General features: G+C 42.3%; 1 protein-coding gene across 15 annotated transcripts in view; it reads right to left on the reverse strand.

Moving 5' to 3' along the window:
• The window catches only part of CFAP65 (cilia and flagella associated protein 65), a 53,452-nt gene extending 30,455 nt beyond the window's left edge, over nucleotides 1-22,997 (reverse strand). For 8 of the 15 annotated variants that reach the window (XR_007517965.1, XM_049888214.1, XM_049888212.1 and 5 more), the window contains exons 1-2: nucleotides 19,666-22,989; nucleotides 17,294-17,481 (exon numbers count right to left, since the gene is read on the reverse strand). Coding sequence is in view for 14 of the 15 variants with exons in the window: in XM_049888214.1 (XP_049744171.1) it covers nucleotides 17,294-17,481; nucleotides 19,666-19,818 (341 nt within the window). In the remaining variant the exon portion in view is untranslated. Of the gene's footprint in view, nucleotides 1-17,293; nucleotides 17,482-19,665 lie in introns of all 15 variants that reach the window. The other 7 variants (XM_049888209.1, XM_049888210.1, XM_049888207.1 and 4 more) reach the window with 7 other exon arrangements.
• Nucleotides 22,998-23,941: the final 944 nt, after the last annotated feature.

Consider the following 23,941-nt stretch of genomic DNA (forward strand, 5'->3'; position numbering starts at 1 on the left):
TGAAAAAATTGGCTGGTGAAATCCTTATCAATAGCAGTGGAACATTGTCTGATATAGTGCCGGAATATGAGCCTCTCAGGTAGGAAGACACTCAAAATACGACTGAGGAAGAGCTGCCTCCTCTAAGTAGAGTCAACCTTAATGACATGGAATGGAGTCAAGCTTTCAAGACCTTCATTTGCTGATGTGGCACGACTCAAAATGAAAAGAATGTACAAAGTATGAGTCTAGGAAAATTGGAAGCTGTCAAAAATGAAATGGAATGCACGAAGATTAATATCCTAAGCATTAGTGAGCTGAAATAAATGGGTATTGACCATCTTGAATCAGACAATCATATAGTCTACTATGCTGAGAAAGGGAAATTGAAGAGGAGTGGTGTTGCATTCATAGGATAATATTCATAGGCCTACAAGGAAGACCAGTTAATGTGATTTAAGCACCAACCACTAATGCCAAAGATGAGGAAACTGAAGACTTTTACCAACTTCTGCAGTCTGAAATTGATCAAACATGCAATCAAGATGCATTGATAGTTACTGGTGATGGGAATGTGAAAGTTGGAAACAAAGAAGAAGGATCAGTAGTTGGAAAACAGCCTTGGTGATAGAAATGCCACTGGAGGTAGCATAATAGAATTTTGTAGGACCAACAACTTATTCATTGCAAAAATATTTTTTCAACAACATAAATGGCAACTATACACATGGACCTCACCAGAAAACACAGAGATCAAATTGACTACATCTGCGGAAAGAGATGATGGAAAAGCTCAATATCATCAGACAGAACAAGGCCAGACTGCAGAACAGGCCATCAATTGCTCATATGCAAGTTCAAGCTGAACCTGAAGAAAATGAAAACAAGCCCACAAGAGCTAAAATATGACCTTGAGTATATCCAATCTGAATTTGGAGACCATCTCAAGAACAGATTAGATGAATTCAACATTAATGACTGAAGACCAGATGAGTTGCAGGATGACATCAAGGAAATCATACATGAAGAAATCGAATGGTCATTAAAAAGACAGGGAAGAAAGAAAAGACCAAAATGGATGTCAAAAGAGACTCTAAAACTTGCTCTTGAACATAGACTAGCTACAGCAAATAGAAGAAATGATGACGTAAAAGAGCTGAACAGAAGATTTTAAAGGGTGGCTCGAGAAGACAAAAGTATTACAGTGAAATGTGCAAAGATCTGAAGTTAGAGAACCAAAAAAGAAGAACACACTCAGCATTTCTCAAGCTGAAAGAGCTGAAGAAAAAATTCAACCCTCGAGTTGCGATTTTGAAGGATTCTATGGGCAAAATACTGAATGACGCAGGAAGCGTCCAAAGAAGATGGAAGGAATACAAAGAGTCCCTGTACCAAAAATAATTGGTTGACATTCAACCATTTCAGGAAGTAGCTAAATCAAGAACCCATGGTATTGAAGGAAAAAGTCTAAGCTACACCAAAGGCATTGATGAAAAACAAGCCTCCCGGAATTGATGGAATACCAATTGAGATGTTTCAACAAATGGATGCAGTGCTGGAGGTACTCATCCATCTATGCCAAGAAATATGGCCAACTGGCTGGAAAAGACCCATACTGGTGCTCATTCTAAAGAATGGTGATCCATCGGAATGCAGAAATTATCAAATAATATCATTAATATCATATGCAAGTGAAATACTGCTGAAGATCATTCAAAAGCAGTTACAGCAGTACACAGACAGGGAACTGCCAGAAATTCAAGCTGGATTCAGAAGAGGACGTGGAATGAGGGATATCACTGCTGATGTCAGATGGATCCTGACTGAAAGAGAGAATACCAGAAAGATGTTTACCTGTGTTTTATTGACTATGTAAAGGCATTTGACTGCATGGATCATAACAAATTATGGACAGCTTGTGAAGAATGGGGAATTCCAGAACATTTAACTGTGCTCATGAGGAACCTGTACATAATGAAGAGGCAGTCATTTGAACACAACAAGGGGATACTGCATGGTTTAAAGTCAGGAAAGGTGTGCACCAGAGTTGTATCCTTTCACCATACTTATTCAATCTGTATGCTGAGCAAATAATCTGAGAATATGGATTATACGAAGAAGAACATGGCATCAGGATTGGTGGAAAACTCATTAACGACCTGTGATATGCAGATGGCACAACCCTGCATGCTGAAAATGAAGAGGACTCAAAACACCTACTGATGAAGGTCAAAGACCACAGCCTTCAGTATGGATTGCAACTCAACATAAAGAAAACAAAAATTCTCAAAACTGGACCAATAAGCAACATCATGATAAATGGAGAAAATACTAAAGTGGTCAAGGATTTCATTTTACTTGGATCCACAATTAACGCACATGGTAGCAAAAGAAAAGGTCAGGAAATCAAATGATGTATCGCACTGGGAAAACCTGCTGCAAAAGACCTCTTTAAAGTGTTGAAAAGCAAAGATGTCACACTGAGGACTAAGGTGCACCTGACCCAAACCATGATATTTTTAATCACCTCATATGTATGTGAAAGCTGGACAACGAAAAAGGAAGACTGAAGAATCGATGTCTTTGAATTTTGTTTTGGAAAAGAATATTGAACATACCATGGGCTGCCAGAAAACAAACAAGTCTGTCTTGGAAGAAATACATCCAGAGTGCTCCTTGGAAGAGAAAATGGAGAGATTTAGTCTGAAGTACTTTGGACACGTTATCAGGAGGGACCAGTCCCTGGAGAAGGACTTCATGCGTGGTAAGGTAGAGAGGGTCATTGAAAAAGAGGAGATGGATTGACACAGTGGCTGCAACAATGGGCTCAAAAATAGCAATGATTGTGAGGATGATGCAAGACCAGGCAGTGTTTCCTTCTATTGTACACAGGGTCGCTATGAGTCAGAACTGACTTGACAGCACCTAACAACAACATTTTCAAGAACTCTATACCAACAAATGTTAACATTTCAATGAAATAATCAGATTCCTACGGAAATACAACTTACTTACCAAGACTCACTCAAGAATTATACAATAAGTTTGATGGCTGTTGTTGTTTGTTGTGTGCTGTCGAGTCAATTCTGATTCATAGCAACCCTATATGATAGGGTAGAACTGCCACATAGAATTTTCTAGCCTGTGATCCTTATGAAAGCAGATCGCCTGGTCTTTTCTCCTGCAGGTCTGCTAGTGGGTACAAACCACCAACCTTTCCATTAGCAGCTGAGCACTTAACCATTGTGCCACCAGGGATCCTTTAAGCTTGATAGTTACTCTATCTAACATCTAAATTCATCAGAGAAATTGAATAGATCATTAAAAAAAAAACTTCCCACAAAGAAAACGCTATGCCAGATGGCTTCATAGCAAGTCCTACAAGCATTTGAGGAAAAAATAATTACAGTCTTAAACTCTTCCAGATAATATAAAATGTAGAATACTCCCCAACTTATTCTATGAAACCATCATAATGTTGTTACCAAAAACTGACAGAGGCAGGAAAAGAAAGCCAGATTACAAACTAATCTCACTTATAAGCAAATATTAGCAAAAAGAATTCAGCGATATATAGAAAGGATACCCAAAAAATGGTATCCAAGTAGGATTTATTCCAGGAACACCTGGTTGATTTAACACAGAAAATCAATTAATATAGATAGTAGACAAGAACTAATTTAGGTAAAGAGAAGGACAATACACAATACAGGAGAGGTCAGCACAACTGGACTAAACCAAAAGCAAAGAAGTTTCCTGAATAAACTGAACGGTTCCAAGGCCAGCATAGCAGGAGCAGAGGTTTGGGGACTATAGTTCCAGGGTACATCTAGGTCAATTGGCATAATAATACCTATTAAGAAAATATTCTGCATCCCATTTTGGAGAGTGGTGTCTGGGGTCTTAAACACTAGGAAGGAGCCATCTAAGATGCATCAATTGGTCTCAGCCCACGTGGAGCAAAGGAGAATGAAGAACACCAAAGACGCAAGGTAAGTATGAGCCCAAGAATCAGAATGGGCCACGTAAATCAGAGACTACATCAGCCTGAGACCAGAAGAACTAGACGGTGCCTGGCTACAACTGATGACTGCCATGACGGGGAACACAACAGAGAATCCCTGAAGGAGCAGGAGAGCAGTAGGATGCAGACCTCAGATTCTTGTAAAAAGACCAGACTTAATGGTCTGACTGAGACTAGAAGGACCCCAGAGGTCATGGTTTCCAGATCTTCTTCTGTTAGCCCAAGACAGCGACCATTCCCAAAGCCAACTCTTCAGACAAGGATTGGACTGGACTATAAGACAGAAAAGGACACTGGTGAGGAGTGGGCTTCTTGTATCAAGTAGACACATGAGACTATGTGTGCAGCTCCTGTCTGGAGGGAAGGTGTGAAGGTTGAGGGGAACAGAAGTTATCTGAATGGACATGGAAATAGAGGGTGGAGAGAAGGAGTGTGTTGTCTCATTAAGGTGAGAGCGGAAACCCTGGTAGCATAGTGGTTAAGTGCTACTACTGCTAACCAAGGGGTCAGCAGTTCGAATCTGCCAGGTGCTCCTTGGAAACTCTATTGGGCATGTCTGCTCTGTCCTATAGGGTCATTATGAGTCGGAATTGACTTGACGGCAGTGGGGTTTTTTTTTTTTTTTTTGGTTTGGTGGTACAGTGGTTAAGAGCTACAGCTGCTAACCAAAAGGTCAGCAGTTCAAATCCACCAGTTGCTCCTTGGAAACCCTATGAGGCAATTCTATTCTGTACTACTGTTATTAATCAATTAAAAGAGAAAATCAAATTATCATCTCAATAGATAAGGAAAAATAAGCTCCAACATCTATTCATGAGAAAAACTCTCAGCAAACTAGGAATAGAAAGGAATTTTCTTAACCTGATGAGTAAAATCTATATTTTTAAAAACCTACAGGAAACATAATTTAATGGCGAAATGTTGAGATTTTTCACTTTGAGAGCATGGACAAAACAAGATGTCTTCTAGAAATCACTTCAGTTCAACACTTTCCTACTCAAAGAAAGTGCAGTAAGGCAAGTGTCTTAGGCTGGGTTCACTAGAGAAGCAAAACTAGTGAGCCCCCAGGCATCCTTTTAACTTAGTACTAAAGTCACTCCTGAAGTTCACCCTTCAGCCAAAGATTAGACAGCCCTATAAGACAAACAATAACACACATAGTTCAACCATGTATACAAGACAAAATGGGCATACCAACCCAAAAGCACAAGAAGGCAGGAAGGGACAGTAAAACTGGATGAATGGAAATGGGGAACCTGAGGTCAAGAAGGGAGAGTGTTGACCCAACGCTGGGCTGACAACCAAGGTCACAAAAATTTTGTGTATTAATTGTTTAATAAGAAACTAATTTGCTCTGTAAACTTTCACCTAAAGTGCACGCACACACACACACACACACAAAACGGTGATGCTAATATACATATATATATATATATATATATATATATATATATATACTGCATCTGTCAGTTTGTCATACTGTGGGAGCTTGCATGTTGCTGTGATGTTGGAAGCTATGCCACCGGTATTAAATACCAGCAGGGTCACTCATGGTGGACAGGCTAAAACAGACTAGGAAGAAGGACCTGACAGTCTACTTCTGAAAAAAATTAGCCAGTGAAAATCTTTTGAATAGCAGTGGAACTTTGACATAGTGCCGGAAGATGAGCCCCTCAGGCTGGAAGGCACTCAAAATATGACCAGCGAAGAGCTGCCTCCTCAAAATAGAGTTGCCCTTAACAACGTGAATGGAGTCAAGCTTTCAGGACCTTCATTTGCTGATGTGTCAAGACTCAAAATGAGAAGAAACAGCTGGAAACATCCATTAATAATCTGAACATGAAATGTACAAAGTATGAATCTAGGAAAATTGAAAGTCATCAAAAATGAAATGAAAAGCATAAACACTGATATCCTAGGCATTAGTGAGCTGAAATGGACTGGTATTGGCCATTTTGAGTCGGACAATCATAGGTCTACTATGCCAGGAATGACAAATGGAAGAGGAATGGTGTGGATTCATCATCAAAAAGAACATTTCAAGATCTATCCTGAAGTGGAAAGCTATCAGAGATAGGTGCTCACTTGTTGTCTTAGGCTGGGTTCTCTAGAGAAACAAAACCAGTAAAGCATATAAATATACATAGAGAGAAATTTATATCAAGGAAACAGCTCATGCAATTATAGAGGCTGGAATGTCCCAAGTCTGTGGATCAGGATAGAGGCTTCTCTCGATTCACAACCACAGGGGGCTGGCAAGCCCAAGATTGGCATGTCAGAGAGCAGGGCTCCCATTCATAGGTTGTGAAGATCTACAAATCCCAATATCAGCAGATAAGCTGATAGCTCAGGTCCCAAGAACCAGAGGTCAGGTGAACAGGAGGCAGCCACAGGATCCAGAGTGAGCAAAAAGCCAGGATGTCTGCTTATATTCAGATGCAGGCCACACCCGCAAGGAAACTCCTTTTCAACTAATTGGCTGCTCACAGCAGATTCCATTATGGGAGTGATCACATATAAACACTGAGACTCATGGCCCAGCCAAGTTGACACACAATCTTAACCATCACAATTGTCCATACAAAGAAATTTGAAAGACAGCTACCTGGCCAACCTACTGGAAGAGATCCATATTTATGCTTATTCCAAAGAAAAGTGGTCCAACTAAATGCAGAAATTATCAAACAATATCATTAATATCACATGCAAGTAAAATTTTGCTGAAGATCATTCAAAAGTGGTTGCAGCAGTACATGGACAGGGAACTGCCAGAAACTGAAGCCAAATTCAGAAGAAGATGTGGAATGAGGGATATCATTGCTGATGTCAGATAGATCCTGGCTGAAAGCAGAGACTACCAGAAAGATGTTTACCTGTGTTTTATTGAGTATGGAAAGGCATTTGACTGTATGGATCATAACAAATTATGGATAACATTGCGAAATATGGAAATTCCAGAACACTTAATTGTGCTCATGAGGAACCTGTACATAGATCAGGAAGCAGTTGTTGGAAAAGAACAAGGAGATGCTTCTTGATTTAAAGTCAGGAAAGGTGTGCATCAGGGCTGTATCCTAATACCATACTTGTTCATTCTGGATGCTGAGCAAATAATCTAAGAAGCTGGACTATACGAAGAATGGGGCATCAGGATTGGAGGAAGACTCATTAACAACCTTCATTATGTAGATGATACAACCTTGCTTGCCGAAAGTGAAGATGACTTGAAGTACTGATTGATGAAGATCAAAGAATACAGCCTTCAGTACGGATTATGCCTCAACATAAAGAAAACAAAAATTCTAACAACTGGACCAAAAGGCAACATCATGATAAACAGAGAAAATACCGAAGTTGTCAAGGATTTCATTTTACTTAGATCCACAATCAACACGTATGAAAGCAGCAGTCAAGAAATCAAATGATGCATTGTATTGGGAAAATCTGCTGCAAAAGACCTCTTTAAAGTGTTAAAAAGCAAAGATGTCACTTTAAAGACTAAGGTGCACCTGACCCAAGCCATGGTATTTTCAATCACCTCATATGCATGCGAAAGCTGGGCAATGAATAAGGAAGACCAAAGAAGAATTGGCGTCTTTGAATTATGGTGTTGGTGAAGAATATTGAATATACTATGGAGTGCCAAAAGAATGAACGAATATGTCTTGGAAGAAGTACAGCCAGAATGCTCCTTAGAAGCAAGGATGGCAAGACTACACTCACACGCTTTGGACATGTTATAAGGAGGGATCAGACCCTGGAGAAAGACATCATGCTTGGTAAAGTAGAAGGTCTGCAAAAAAGAGGAAGACCCGCAACAAGATGGATTGACACATTGGCTGCCAACAATGGGCTCAAGCATAACAACAACCATGCAGATGGTACAGGACTGTGCAGTGTTTTACTCTGTTTTACATTGGGTTAATGTAAGGTGGAACTGACTCGACAGCACCTGACAACAAATATATATGTGTGTGTGTGTATGAAGAAAGAGAGGGAGGGAGGAAGTTTTATATCAAGGAAATGGCTCACACAATTATAGAGGCTGGAAGTCCCAAGTCCATGGGTCAGGCTGGAGCCTTCTCCAGCTGCAGGGCTGATAAACCCAAGATCTGCAGGTCAGATGCCAGGCCTCTGGCTCACAGGCTGTAGAGGCCAATGACTCTCAAGATTGGCAGGTAAGCTGCTAGTTCATGTCCCAAGAACCAGAGGTCAGATGCAGGATCCAAAGTGAGAAAAAGCCCTTGAGCCTTTCCAGAAAGTCCACATATATTGGATACAGGCCACACCCCAAGGAAACGACCTTTCAACTGATTGGCTGCTCGCAGCAGATCTCATCATGGAGATGATTACATCATTACATAGCTGCCAAACTACATCGTAACTGCCAAATCACTGAGAATCATGGCCCAGCGAAGTTAACACACAACCTTAGCCATCACAGTCCACTCCTTGTTAACTTGGCACCCATACACATCTCCCTAAACCACACACAATCTCTAAATAAAGGCAAGTATAAAGTCATACTTGCACCTAACATGATACAACTAACAGGAGTTAACAACTGCAAATGCACTAGCCCTGTTTACATCTTATATTTTATATGTGAAGAAAACAAAAATATTTGATGCACACATACAAAGAAGAAATGTTCATTTCTGCAATTGGTCATGTGGTTGTAGCTGGTATCTAAAACTACCTTCTTCCACCACCCATTCTGTATTCACTTTGCCCTCAGCAAGCACCTCAGCTTGTCGTGGTTCTTTGCCTGGTGGGGTGACCCAAGCCTTCATTCCTGAAGGGTCTGGGCCATTACTAGTCATGTCAGAATTGGGTTGCTATAGTTTTCCGTTGACTTTAGCCATAGGGTATAGCAGTACTAAGGGGCATCCTAAGGGATCTCCTGTATTTCAGACATAACTCTTCTTTACCTCCATTATGTAATATCTGATGTCCTCTTGGTAATCAGGATCAATCACACCAGCCAATACAGTAACTTCCTTCTTTCCCTGTTGATCTGGAGGCATGAGGGGCCCAAAGTGCCTGGGTGGCATTCTTAACTCTCAGTTCAATGGAATCAGTGTTGTGTCTCCTGGTGGGAGCATTCCTACCCTTGGAACTAAGACCTCTAGACCCTCAGAGCATAGGTGATGGGGAGGGAAAGGAAAAATTTTGCAAGTGGGTCACTAGGGGCAATAGTGAGACGTGCCACTCCCATTTCCACCCCTTGATTCCTGGACCCATGAATCCCAGCTATGGGAGAAACAGCAGCATATACTGGATGCAGGTTTAGAGCATATACAGTCTCCTTGAGAACACTGCCTCAACCCCGCAAGGTACTGGCACCATAATTGTGTCTTCAAAAGGCCATTCCATCATTCATTCTATCAAGCCAGCTGCTTCAGGATGATGCGGAACACAGTGTTGTTGCTGTTGTTAGGTGCCATCAAGTCACTTCCAACTCATAGCAATCCTAGGTACTACAGAATGAAACACTGCCCTAACCTGTACCATGCTCACAATCGTTGTTATGCTTGAGCCCATTCTTGCAGCCACTGTGTCAATCCATCTCATTGAGGGTCTTCCTCTTTTTTGCTGACCCTTTACTTTACCAAGCATGATGTCCTTCTCCAGGGACTGATCCCTCTTGATAACATGTCCAAAATATGTAAGGCGTAGTATCGCCATCCTTGCTTCTAAGGAGCATTCTGGTTGTACTTCTTCCAAGACAGATTTGTTCATTCTTTTGATTTGTCAACACCACAATTCAAAGGTATCAATTCTTCTTCGGTCTTTCTTATTCATTGCCCAGCTCTCCCGTGCATACGAGGTGACTGAAAATACCACGGCTTGGGTCAGGCACACCTTAGTCTTCAAGGTGACATTTTGCTTTTCAACACTTTAAAGAGGTCTTTTGCAGCAGATTTGCCCAACTCAATTCGTCCTTCGATTCCATGGGTGTTGATCATGGATCCAAGTAGAATGAAATCCTTAACAATTTCAGTATTTTCTCCATTTATCATAATGTTGCCTGCTGGTCCAGTTGTGAGAATTTTTGTTTTATTTATGTTGAGGTGTAATCCATACTGAAGTCTGTATTCTTTAATCTTCATCAGTAAGCGCTTCAACTCCTCTTCACTTTCAGCAAGCAAGGTTGTGTTATCTGCATAACAAAGGTTGTTAATGAGTCTTCCTCCAATCCTGATGCCCCATTCTTCTTCATATAGTCCAGCTTCTCAGATTATTTGCTCAGCATACAAATTGAATAGGTATGGTGAAAGGATACAACCCTGACGCACACCTTTCCTGACTTCAAACCACACAGTATCCCCTTGTTCTGTCTGAACAACTGCCTCTTAATTTATGTACAGGTTCCTCATGAGCACAATTAAGCGTTCTGGAATTCCCATTCTTGGCAATGTTATCCATAATTTGTTATGATCCACACAGTCGAATACCTTCGCATACACAATAAAACACAGGTAAACATCTTTCTTTGTTCTCTGCTTTCAACCAGGATCCAGCTGACATCAGCAATAATATCCCTGGTTCCACGTCCTCTTCTGAGTCCAGCTTGAATTTCTGGCAGTTCCCTGTAGATATACTGCTGCAGCTGCTTTTGAATGATCTTCAGCAAAATTTTACTTGGATGCGATATTAATGATATGGTTCAATAATTTCCGCATTCAGTTGGATCACCTTTCTTGGGAATAGGCTTAAATATGGATCTCTTCCAGTTGGTTGGCCAGGTAGCTGTCTTCCAAATTTCTTGGCATAGACGAGTGAACACTTCCAACGCTGCATCTGTTTCTTGAAACATCTCAATTGATAGTCCGTCGATTCCTGGAGCCTTGTGTTTTGCCAATGCCTTCAGTGCAGCTTGGACTTCTTCCTTCAGTACCATCAGTTCCTGATCGTATGCTACCTCTTGAAATGGTTGAGCGCCAACCAATTATTTTTGGTATAATGACCTTGTGTATTTCTTCCATCTTCTTTTGATGCTTTCTGCGTCATTTAATATTTTCCCCATAGGATCTTTCACTATTGCAATTCGAGGCTTGAATTTTTTCTTCAGTTCTTTTAGCTTGAGAAATTCTGAGAGTGTTCTTTCCTTTAGGTTTTCTCTTTGCCCAAGTCATTATAATAGTTTACTTTGTCTTCTGAAGCCACCCTTTGAAATCTTCCATTCAGTTCTTTTATTTTATCATTTCTTCCTTTTGCTTTAGCTACTTGATATTCAAGAGCAAGTTCAGAGTCTCTTCTGACATCCATTTTGGTCTTTTCTGTCTTTTTAATGACCTCTTGCTTTCTTCATATATGGTGTCCTTGCACAACATGTCTGATCTTTGGTCGTTAGTGTTCAACGTGTCAAATCTATTCTTGAGATGGTCTCTAAATTCAGGTGGGATATACTTAAGGTCGTACTTTGGCGCTCATGAACTTGTTCTAATTTTCTTCAGGTTCAACTTGAACTTGCATATGAGTAATTAATGGCCTTTTCTGCAGCTGGCCCCTGGCCTTGTTCTGACTGATGATATTGAGCTTTTCCATCATCTCTTTCCACAGATGTAGTCAATTTGATTCCTGTGTGTTCCATCTGGCAAGGTCCATGTGTATAGTCACCATTTATGTTGGTGAAAGAAGGTATTTGCAATGAAGAAGTCATTGGTCTTACAAAATTCTATCATATGATCTCCAACATAATTTCTATCACCAAGGCCATATTTTCCAACTACGGAACCTTCTTCTTTGTTTCCAACTTTTGCATTTCAATCATAAATAATTATCAATGCATCCTGGTTGTATGTCCAATCAATTTCAGACTTCAGAAGCTGGTAAAAATCTTCAATTTCTTCATCCGTGCCCTTAGTGGTTGGTGTATAAATTTGAATAATAGTCATATTAACTGGTCATCCTTGTAGGCATATGGATATTATCCTATCACTGACAGCGTTGTACTTCAGGAGATCTTGAAATGTTCTTTTTGACGATGAATGCAACACCATTCCTCTTCAAGTTGTCATTACTGGCATAGTAGACCATATAATTGTCCAATTCAAAATGGCCAATACCAGTCCATTTCAGCTCACTAATGCCCAGAATATCCATTTATGCATTCCATTTCATTTCTGACAATTTCCAATTTTCCTAGATTCATACACTTTGTACATTCCAGGTTCCACTTATTAATGGACGTTTGCAGCTGTTTCTTCTCATTTTGAGTCATGACACATCAGCAAATGAAGGTCCCGAAAGCTTGACTCTATCCAAGTCATTAAGGTTGACTGTACTTTGAGGAGACAGCTCTTCCCCAGTCACCTTTTGAGTGCCTTCCAACCTGGCGGGCTCATCTTCTGGCACTATATCAGACAATGTTTCACTGCTATTCATAAGGTTTCCACTGGCTAATACTTTTTTTTTTTTCCAGAAGTAGACTGTCAGGTCCTTCTTCCTAGTCTGTCTTAGTCTGGAAGCTCAGCTGAAACCTGTCCACCAGGGGTGACCCTGCTGGTATCTGAATACTGGTGGCATAGCCTCCAGCATCACAGCAACATGCAAGCCCGCACAGTACGACAAACTGACAGACACATATTAAGGGGGCGGGAGATATGGTAATACCAATGAAATTCCATGAGCAGGAGCCCATTGACACATTTCATTTTCTGTGAAATGAGTTGCTTGATGTGAGGCAATGCTGTCTGGGATACCATGACAGTGGACAAGGCATCTTGTAAGTCCACGGATGGTAGTCCCTGTGGACTAAATTATGACATAGGGCTGAAGAGTTGATATACCTCTAAGGTAGGAAAGTGAAGGTGTATTGCTGGCCTTGCCAGCTGAAGGCAAACTGCTTCTGGTTGCCTTTTGAAAGAGGTATGGAAAAAAAAGGCATTAGCTAGATCAATAGCTGCATACCAGGTACCAGGAAATGTATTAATTTGCTCAAGCAATGAAATCACGCCTGGAACAGCAGCTCCAATTGGAGTCAGTTTTCGATAATCCATTGTCTTTCTCCAAGATGCATCTGTTTTTGGCACAGGCCAAGTAGGCAAGTTGAATGGGGGATGTGCTGGGAACCACTACCCCTGCATCCTTCAAGTCCTTGATGGTGGCAATAATCCTCCAGGAATGCAGCATTGCTTTTGGTTTACTATTTTCCTAGGTCTGGGAAGTTTTAATGGCTTCCGCTTGTCTTTTCCTACCATAATAGCCTTTATTCCACTTGTCAGGGATGCAGTGCAGGGGTTTTGCCAGTTGTTCAGTATACCTATTCCAATTATGCATTCTGGAACTGGAAAAATCACTACAGGATGGGTTCGGGGACTGCGATGGTTAAGATTGTGTGTCAACTTGGCTGAGCCATGATCCTCAGTGTTTTGGCAGTTGTATAATGTTGTAATCACTTCCCTGTTGAGATCTGATAAGTGATCACCCCTATGATGGGATCTGCTGTGAGTAGCCAATCAGTTGAAGGGGAGTTTCCTTGGGTGTGTGGCCTGCATTGAGTGTGGTTGGATATTTACACAGGGCTCGAGGGCTTTTGCTTGTTCAGGATCCTGCAGCTGGCTCCTGTTCATCTGACCTCCAGTTCTTGGGACTTGAGCTAGCAGCTTACCTGCAGTCTTGCCTGCCAGTCTTGGGATTTGTCAATCTTCACAGCCTGTGAGCAACAGCCCTGCTCTCTGGCCTGCCAATCTTGGGTTCATCAGCCCCTGAGGCTATGTGAATCAGGAGAAGCCTCTTTTCTGACCCACAGACTTGGGACATTACAGCCTCTATAACCGCATGAGCCATTTCCTTGACATAAATCTCTCTCTCTATATATATATACATACATATATATTTATATGCTTTACTGGTTTTGCTTCTCTAAAGAACTCGGCCTAAGACCCACTATACTTACTATGAACCGAACCTGAACTAAGACTCCATTAATAACCTGACCTCCATACACCCCAACTCTAACTGGTAGGCCGCAGTGACGTTTTGGATCTCCTGGAATTAGTATCAGTTCAGAGCCAGTATCTAGTAATCTCCCAAAAGTCTGGTTATTTCCTTTTCCCCAATGAACAGTCACTCTCCTAAAAGGCCATAGATCCCTCTGGGGAAGTCTGGGAGAAAGATTAACTGCATAATTTTTTTTAAAATAATTTTTATTGTGCTTTAAGTGAAAGTTTGCAAATCAAGTCAGTCTGTCACATATAAGCTTATATACACCTTACTTCATACTCCCACTTACTCTCCCCCTAATGAGTCAGCCCGCTCCCTCCTTCCAGTCTCTCCTTTCGTGAGGATTTTTAACTGCATAAATTTTTGGCGGTGTAGTGGGGTCCTTCCTCAAAGGAACCCAGCCTCCCCTTCATTCAAGGGATGTGGGTCTGTAAACTGGCTCAAGTCTGGGAGTTGACTGAGGGGCTGTGACCCTGTATTCTGGCAATTCGAGTTAGACTGATGTTCACTTGACCTAGAATTCTTCCACTTCTACAGATCAAGTAAATATTTAGTAAATTTCACATTAGGATACCATGACTAAGTAACCAATACCCTAAATCTATACGAGTCAGACTATTCCGATGATGGCTTTGACTCTGCTGTCCATTATAGGAACCACATCCACCTTGTCTTTGTCAACCAAGTGCCACCACTTGGCCCTTAACACCACGAGGTCCAATCAGCCCCATTGTAGTTAGGTGTCTTAATTCGGTTAGGACAGTTTCCACTGTCAAATATGACTTACATAAAATAGCAATTACGGTAGTCTTCAAAGATGCTGGGGCTTTTGTAAAAGGTGTGTCTTCTGGGCACTCCATGTGTGTCTGTGGGTCTAACCTGATAAATCCACTCTAACATGCCAATTTCTCTAAGCCTTTGGATTCCTTCTTCCACAGTATACCAAGGCAGGTGTGGCACTTCAGCTTGATTTAGTATAGGCCACCAAGTAATCCATCCTTCAGTGAACCAACCAAATAAACTATTAGTTCCTTTCTTAACCTCTTCAGCTGAAACACTGAATGAAGAATCTGTGCTTAGTGGATCCATATCAATAAAGTCAGACTGATCCAACTCTATGTTCCTTGCACCATTATATCACACCCTTAATAGCTATTCCCACACACATTCCCCAGGCTTCTGTTTGTACACATGGAAAAGTCAAGTAGTTCTTTTGGAGTGTAGCATACCTTCTCCTCAGTCACACTTTATACTTCACCTTTTGGGGCTTGCTGGCAATTAAGTCTAGTTACAGGTCTAGAAGCCAAAATGGGTGATGGGGGTGGGTCCTGGGAATATTCAGCAATGTCTTATAAGGCATCTACCTGAGGCGATGCCCCACGCAATCACTCCGATGCCACTCCAGGTGATATCTCGGACAAAGTTTCCTCAGACACAGTTGGGTTAATCTCATCAGATGAGGGTGGGGGAAATAATAGTTTTACTGAGGAGGGTGGTTTAACAGAGTAATGTCTTCAAATGAGAGTAAGAAGATTGGTTCTGTTGGAGTGATTCAATGGGATTTAGGGGCTCAATGTCCCCATATTCCTGATTTTTTGTACTTATGTCCCTATCCCAAGTTTCAATTAACACCCTCACTTTAACTTCAGACACCATTAGAGGTTGGGAATTCAGTTGGTGTTGTAATTCATCCACTCTTATGATAAGACTCTGGGTTTGGCTTTCAGCAATATCAGCTGTTACTACAATAAATATGGCTTTCTTTCAGGGCACAAGTGGCAACTTTCAGGTCTTTTATGCGGCACTTGAGCTGTGACTCTGAAGCCCTGAGCTCATCTCATTCTTTCACCACTTTGTCTAGTGACAGTAGGACCAACCAACCAGCTTCCCAATACTTCTCATTCTGACCAAACTGTAGAAAAGTATCAAACATGCGATCACCCAGAGCCTCACTTCTCCCCAATGCTTGATCTATTTGTAGTGATATTTTGCATATTACTATTGGCACCTCATGGATTAACAAATCCACACCATGGATTAGCTGTGCCCTCTTTACTACTGTAGGCAGAGTCATCAGCACTTTTAAGACTATTCAGACTTAAGAATCAACTTAGAAAACTCATCCTTATGATTTTGTTTCTCTAGAACCACTCTCAGTACCAAATGTCTTAGGCTGGGTTCTCTAGAGAAGCAAAACCAATGTATATGTGTGTGTGTGTGTGTGTGTATATATATATATATATATATATACATAGACAGGCTGCTGGCTCGTGGGCTGTGGAGGCTGATGAATCCAAGGTCAGCAGGTAAGATGGCAGGCTGTTGGCTCACAGGCTGTGAAGGCCAACAAATCCCAAGATTGGCAGGTAATACCGTAGACTGCTGGCTCAAGTCCCAAGAATGAGAGGTCAGATGATGACAAGCTGGACAAAGGATCCAGAGCAAGCAAGTGAGCTTTTCCAGAACATCCATATATATATATATTGGATGCCGGTCACACCCCTGAGGAAACTCCTCTTACGACTGATTGGCTAATCACATCAGATTGCATCATGGAGGATGACTACATCATTACATAACTGCCAAATTGCATCAATACATAACTGCCAAACTACATCATAACTGCCAAACCACTGAGAATCATAGTCTAGCCAAGTTTACACACAACCTTAACCATCACAAGAATTGATAAATACATTATGGTATAGGCATACTTTGGAATACTATAAAACCAAAAAAACAAACTCATTGTCATTGAGTCGATTCCGACTCATAGTAACCTTATAGGACAGAGTAGAACTGTCCCATAGAGTTTCCAAGGAGCAGCTGTTGGATTCAAACTGCCGATCTTTTTGTTAGCAGTCAAGCTGTTAACCTCTGTGCCACCAGGGCTCTGTTGCAATAAAATGAGTAAACTATAGTGGTATGGATAACATGGTTGAAAAAAATGAATTACAAAAGAAAACCATAATGTTTCACTTATATAAAGTTCATAAGAAGGTAAAATTAAACTATATCATTTAGGGATACAAATGTAAGTGGTAAATCTATTTAACGAAAGCAAGGAAATGATTATAAGAGTCAGGATAGTGATTACCTCTAGAGGTGGGGAGAGGCTTCAGTAGGAGAGGTACATACAACGGGGGGATAAGCTTCAAGACACAGTTATTAATCTATTCTTTAATCTGGTCACATGAGTTCCATTTCCTATAATTCTTCAAACTGCACAGGTTTTAAACCCTGTTGTGACTTTATATGATATTTTAAGAGTGCCTGGTTTGAGAGCTTGAAAGCTCAGGAACTGGGTCCCTGACACACCCCCCAACCCCATATTGGTACCTGTACTTGATCTTCTGGATTTTCAAGGATAGGTTTTTCAGAGCCAGATTCTTGGTCATCTCCTTCCCTAGCTCCCAGCCCTTCCAGTGCAGCTCCTCAACAACTTCGATCCCCCAGATGACTCTTCTCTTCACTTTGTCCTGCTTCTTTGGGAAGCACATCTGAGCCTCCTTGGTCGTGGAAGGTTGCTTCAGTTGTCAGGGAGAAGGAGGGAGAAGAAAGGACACATTAGTTGGGTAGAATTCAAAGGCTCAGAGAACTGGCAAAGATCTCCACCACCCCCCTGAAAAAAAGAGTAAGAAATTACACCACCCTTGCCCCTGGGGGTGGTCTGGAGAGAGAAGGTTTGGAGCATGCAGGCGTTGGGGTCAGATGTTACCTATTTCAATGTCACTGGAATGGTTTTCCAACTAAATTCTCTCCCTTAGGCCACCAAATCCAGCAATTCCATCAGGCACACAAATGTGGTCTTGGTTGGCCTCTTCTGTTCCTCAGTGTACCTTCAGCTACCTTTCCCCTCAGGTACTGCCTCCTCCTTCTCTCCTTCCCTATCCTACTCCTCCTTTGCAGAGCCTCTCCTAGCTAGAGCAGTCTATCACAGGCACTTTTCCAGACTGCTGGAATTCTCCACCATTTCTCTCTCCTCCCTCAGCTGGCTGGTGGGAAAGAAGAAGAAGCCAATTTGCCTGTGATCAAGCCCTGCCCCATGCCCTGTCTTCCGCGGCCACTTCAAGCACTGCTCCTGTATATTGTGGAAGATTGTTTCATAAGTTGATAACTCCTCTCTATCTGACGAGAGAGGACTGTGGAAAATCCCCCTGGGGTGGTAATGTGGTGGGAAGACTGAAGCAGGTGCTTTCCCTGCCATTGTCATTACTATGAATGTTCAACTCATTGCCACTGTATTTTACCCTTGACCAGTTATTGCTTTTATATTGTTATATCACATAAGTATATATTCATTCATTCAACAAATATCCGTGGACCACCTATTATGCACTAGACACTGTGCTAGGTGCTAGGACTACAAAGGTGAACAAGGCCGACAAGTCCCTCTCTCTTACAGCTTACATTCTCAGTTTCCATACTTACAGAGAGCACGAGTGGCCAATATAGTTTTTGTTTTTCTTTCCAGATTTACCCATGGAGGAGAAGTGACATGGCTGACAAAGAATAATTTACAATAAACTTTGTTGGTGTATATGGATGAACCCAGAAAACATTACGCTGAGTGAAATACATCAGTTGCAAAAGGACAAATGCTGTATAATCTCACTTATATGAATTAAGCAAACGCAGAGAAACTGAAGATTATTAGTGGGTACCAGGAGTGGAAGGGAGGGGGAGTTTTGCTTAGGGAGCTTTGAGTTTATGTTAATAAAAAATATATATATGTTAATGGTGGTAGAGTAATTTGGAAAAGAGTATTCACAAAGGTTGTACAACATGAAAAATGTAATCAAAGTCACTAAATTGTATATGTGGAAATTGTGGAATTGGTGAAGGTTTTGTTGTGTATGTTTTTACTACAATTAAAAAAAAAACTTAGTTGGCGCATCAGTTAGTGTTCAAGCAAGAGAACAGAAGCCACTCTAGGTGTATAAAATAGGGAATTTAATGCAGGAAATTACTTTCACAACCAGGGGCTAGTGAAGTAACCCAGAAGTTAACACATCCAGAAGGTGCTACCATACCTAGGTTAGAGAGGTAAAGGGAAGAGGTGGGGTTTCTAGAGCCCAGGGGCCTGTCTGGTAGGAGCTGGAGCCATGGAGGAGATGTGGCCCCTAGGGAGACAATGCCAAAAGCAGGGAGGGAGGAAGAGAAATACAATGGCTTCTCTCTTCTTCCCACTTCCCACTCTCTTACCAGCTCAGAGCAGAGCCAGGGAAGGACAAAGAATGGATCTGAGAGGAAACAGGCCCAGAATGGCACAGATGAAGGGATGAGATGCCTTCCAAAATATGATCCCCAGTCCACAGGGAGGCCAATATACCCACCATCACACCTACTGAGGTACCCAACACCCACACACAACACCAAACATAAAGTCATGTCTTGTCAATCTATGCACCACCCCCTCACCTCTGCACTGTCACATAGAGAGAACCATAGAGTTGCAAAAAGTAAACAACATCTATAAAAGTTCTCCAGGGGTCAAGACCAGAAGAGCTTTCCAAGGGAAGAGAGAAGTACTGGCTACCCTACTAGCCCCTGAATCACTCCTTCTTAGAGTTCCCCTAACCTCCAGGGTTGCCAGTGCTCCTCACTGCTATCGCCATTCCAGTCTACCTGGTGCTCAGTCTATGCAGGGTCTAGTGCTAGGCTTATACAGGAGAATCCCCCCACCCTAGCCCTGCTGCACCCTGCTCCACCTGCCCTGAACACGTTCTTATGCGGCCACTGGCATTGCTGCTGCTCCTGGCACTCATGGCTGCACTGCTGCCATTGATGGTGGGGACAACCATTGTGCTGGCACTCAGGCACGATGCAGAGTTCATGGTGTAGTCTCTAATGTCACTGAACATCAGGCGCCTGGAACACAGATTCAATGAGAGCACTTTGGTAAAGCCAGGAGTTCCTTCCTGATCCTGGCCTGAGTTTGGAGCTGGGAAGAGACCAGACTGGAGACAGAAGAAACATAAAAAAAAGATATTGGTGGATTAGACTCACCAGGGCCATCATTATCATAGAAGATAGAGCCTACTCCCAGCTCTGGGAACAAGTGTGAGGTGACACTATGAGGAATGAGACTGAACACAAGGTCCAGGCCTTTGCCTGGGAATCTGGAAATTCACCACTCAGGAAAGGCACTTGGAAGAGGGACTTGAGGAAAAGCCCCCCCCGCCCCAACCATGTCCCTCTATGTTTACAGTTGGCATTACACAGCAAGCACCCAGTGAGTATTATTGAAGCATGTGTATTACCTTTGCCTGCTTTTTACTCTCTACTTGTTTCCTCTAAGTGTGTCTTGCCTCCTGAGAGAAGAGTAACAAGAAGCAAAGAAGAGACAGATGAACTTCTTGATCTTCTGGGTTTCTTCCAGTGTTACACAATCTGTAATCCAGGTTCAAAGTGAAGATACACTGAAATAATGAGTCAGCCAACCAAAGGATGAATGAATCGATCTCTAGAGCAGAGGGGCTTAGAGGGGCATGGATGGACTGTAGCTAGAAATTATGTGCAAATGTTGTGTTTGCTCTTTTTCGGAAAGGTGTCCACAGCTTTCACTAAATGCTTAAAAGGGTGCTTGGCCCTGCTCTAGGGGACAACAAATCCCCTCTTCCTTAGCAAGTTTCCTTTAGCACACATACCCAGGTGTGCTTTGTAGCCTACATAAGAGGACAGCAATTTTCATACTCAGACACTCTAACAATGGCCAGTCCTGCTCAGGAACATATGCAATTGGTTTGTAGACCTCTACAATGATCCACCTTGAAAAGTTCAGCTCTGATTTCCCTTTCAATTCTACGTGGAGCCAGCATCCAGGAAATCACATAAAGGAGCGCTCCACCACCCCACCCCCCCGCAAATATAATGTAAGTATGCAATCTTAAATTTTCTGCTAGCTACATTAAAAAAGTAAAAAGAAACAGGTGAAATCAGTTGTAATAGCATATTTTCTTTAGCCCAATAGATCCAAAATATCATCTCAATGTGTAATAAATATAACCCAGTGCCGTCGAATAGAAACTATTAATAAGGTACTTTACAATCTTTTGTGTTGGACTAGGTCTTCCAAATCTGGTGTGTATTTTACACTTACAGCACCTCTCAATTTGGACTACCACCTTTCAAGGGCTCAGTCGACACACGTGTCTAGTGGCTACCAAGTTAGACAACATCTATCTAATACCTTTTTTGAACATATATTTTTCAGACTGTTGTTTTTGTTGTTGTGTGCTTTCAAGTCAATTCTGACTCATAGTGGCCCTATAGGACAGAGTAGAGCTGTCCCATAGGGTTTCCAAGGAGTGGCTGGTGGGTTCAAACTGCCAACCTTTTGGTCAGCAGCCTGAGTTCTTAATCACTGCACCACCAGGGCTCCATTTTTCAACTACTCAGTATCTTTTCCCAACTCTTGGAATAACAATCTCAAAAATGGCAACAATTTCTACTGACACTTCCTGAGAATTTATCATCTGCCAGGCAACGTTGCAAGGCCTTCAGATGTATTTTAATCCTAACAATAGTTTATGATTAGATGTGAATTGTCTTTTATTTGGCCTAAAATGATCTCTTTTCAAGTTGGGATTCAGCTTCTTATTGTGACATACTCAGATTGTCATACCCAGGATTCTGAGCAGTCTGAAAAATATACATATATAAACAATTTCATGATCACCCTTTAGGAATTTACACACTTCCATCACACACTCTTCCGCCCCCTCAGCACCCCGCATCCAGAGCAAAGCAAAAGATTCTGTTGGTTCAATTTTTCCAAATTGTCAGCGTCTCCAAAACCTCTGGAGGGGGTTATCTTATATTCACTCATTCACAAAGCATTTACTGAGTGCCTACTATGCACCAGGCACTGTGCTAGGCACTGGACAAGACAATCAAGGTCCTTACCTTCGATAGGGAAAGGGATGTTCAGGTGGGAAACAGGGAGGAGAGTCCCTTTGCTTTTCTGCCACCCGATGGCCTTGCAGTCCTGCCCCATCTTATTAACATTTCTGACTTTGGAGGATTCTACAGACAGCCCCTCCCTCAGGGCTCTGAGAAGTCTCCAGTCAACACATGAAACTATTCCAGAGAGTGCAGAGAAGAGATGAGAGACCAAAGGGCAGAGAGCCGGTCCAGCTCAGGTCCTGGGGCTTAAGGGAGTGAGCACTGGACCAGGAGCAAGGAAAGCCGGGTTTCAGCGTCTGCTCACTCTGTTGAGATGGCTAACCCCCTCAACCTTGCCAAGCCTCAATCTCCTCCCCTGCAAAATAATGGGGTATCTTGACTATCGCTCAAGTTGATGTGTAGCTGGAATGAAATCGGGAATTTGAGAACGCACTAGACAAACCTATTACTATAATTAACAATCATAATTTCCACACTAGCCTGGACTATTCCTCCAATGACTTGGTCTGCAATCATCGTGAAGAGACTGGGAAAGTGGAATTAAAAAAAAAAATCCAATTTTCTAGTCTAGAGACTTTAAAAATACATATTATCAGCCCACCCAAAAACCCACTGCTGTCAAGTCAATTCCAACACATATCGACCCTATAGGACAGAAATGCCCCCATAGAGTTCCCAAGGAGCGCCTGGTGGATTTGAACTGCTGACCTCTTGGTTAGCAGCCATAGCACTTAACCACTACGCCACCAGGGTTTCCATATTGTCAGCAGCTTCCTTTATTTGCCTACTTTCTGGCTTAAAAAGTCCCCGAGATGACCGGTGGAAAAAGTGGAGGGTCGTCGCGTAGCATCGAAAAAAAAAAAGCATCGAAGGAGGAAGAAATAGGTAAAATGAAAAAAAAAAAAAAATGAAAGGGGACATAAAATACGCTCAGCGCTGTTCCTACTCTCTCTTCGGGATCACGTCTGATTCCCCCCAGCCCAAATCTCAGCTCACGGGGCTGTCCAAAGGACGTGGTGGGGACCTCCGGCCACAACTTCTCGGAGGAGGCAGTCTCCCGGGACAGATACCTTCCCTGGCCTCTCGCGCCGCTCCTCTGGGACAAACTCACACCACCGCCATGTTGTCGTTTCCATAGGAACAGGACGCTCAGACTACGGCGTCTCCTGGTATCCCGGGACAACGACGGTAGCCCGAATGACTCAAGGCTCTGAGAAGGCAAATGCACCTCCCACTTGAATGCATACCTTGACTTTTTGTTCCCTAACTCTCCTTGCTAATAGTAACTGTGTCTAGCCCCCTAGTTGTCGTGACGATCCCCAATCTTGACCCCACTGAGAGTCGTTCGTGTTCTTTCCCGACACGCACTGGTGACAAAAGACCAGAAAGTCAACCGAAACTTCATTCCCCGTGACTGCAATTGTTGACTTAAAAGCAGCTCATAGTTTTCTTTGTTATTTGCATGTTGTATTTCAAATGGATTCCTTTTGCTGATAGAAGAGAATGTGTCCTTGCCGTTTCCTCTCGCCATTTCCTCCTGCCCTAGTAGCACCAAGCTCTTTTGAATGTCTCTGAAGGTTAATGTACGAAGAAGGAATAATGTGGATTTTTGGAAGCCTCTTTGTTCACTTGGACCCCTGGTAGAGCAGTGGTTAAGAGCTTGGCTGCTAACCAAAAGATCGGCAGTTCAAATCTACCACCCGCTCCTTGGAAACCCCACTGGGGAGTCCAACTCGGTCCTATAGGGTCGGTATGAGTCAGACTCTATGGCAACGGGTTTTTGTTTTGTTTTCTTTATTCACTTGTTGGTATGTGCGCTGGGGAAAAGAGTCTCCTTAGGCAGATGAAGCTTAAAGTCTCAGAGTTCATTCATGGGCAACAAAAGATGTTTCACCGTCCAAGAACTCCGCAGTGAGCCTTGTCCCTCTCAGATGGGAGGGAAAGGGACATGGTTAGGGGAAGAGACCTCATGGGTCTAACATTTTTTTAAATTGTGATTTAGGTGGAAGTTTACAGAGCAAATTATTTTCTCGTTAAATAGTTAAAACACAAATTGTTTCATGACATTGGTTGCCAAAC

Source organism: Elephas maximus, chromosome 6, assembly GCF_024166365.1.
Source record: "Elephas maximus indicus isolate mEleMax1 chromosome 6, mEleMax1 primary haplotype, whole genome shotgun sequence".
Lineage (NCBI taxonomy): Eukaryota > Metazoa > Chordata > Mammalia > Proboscidea > Elephantidae > Elephas > Elephas maximus.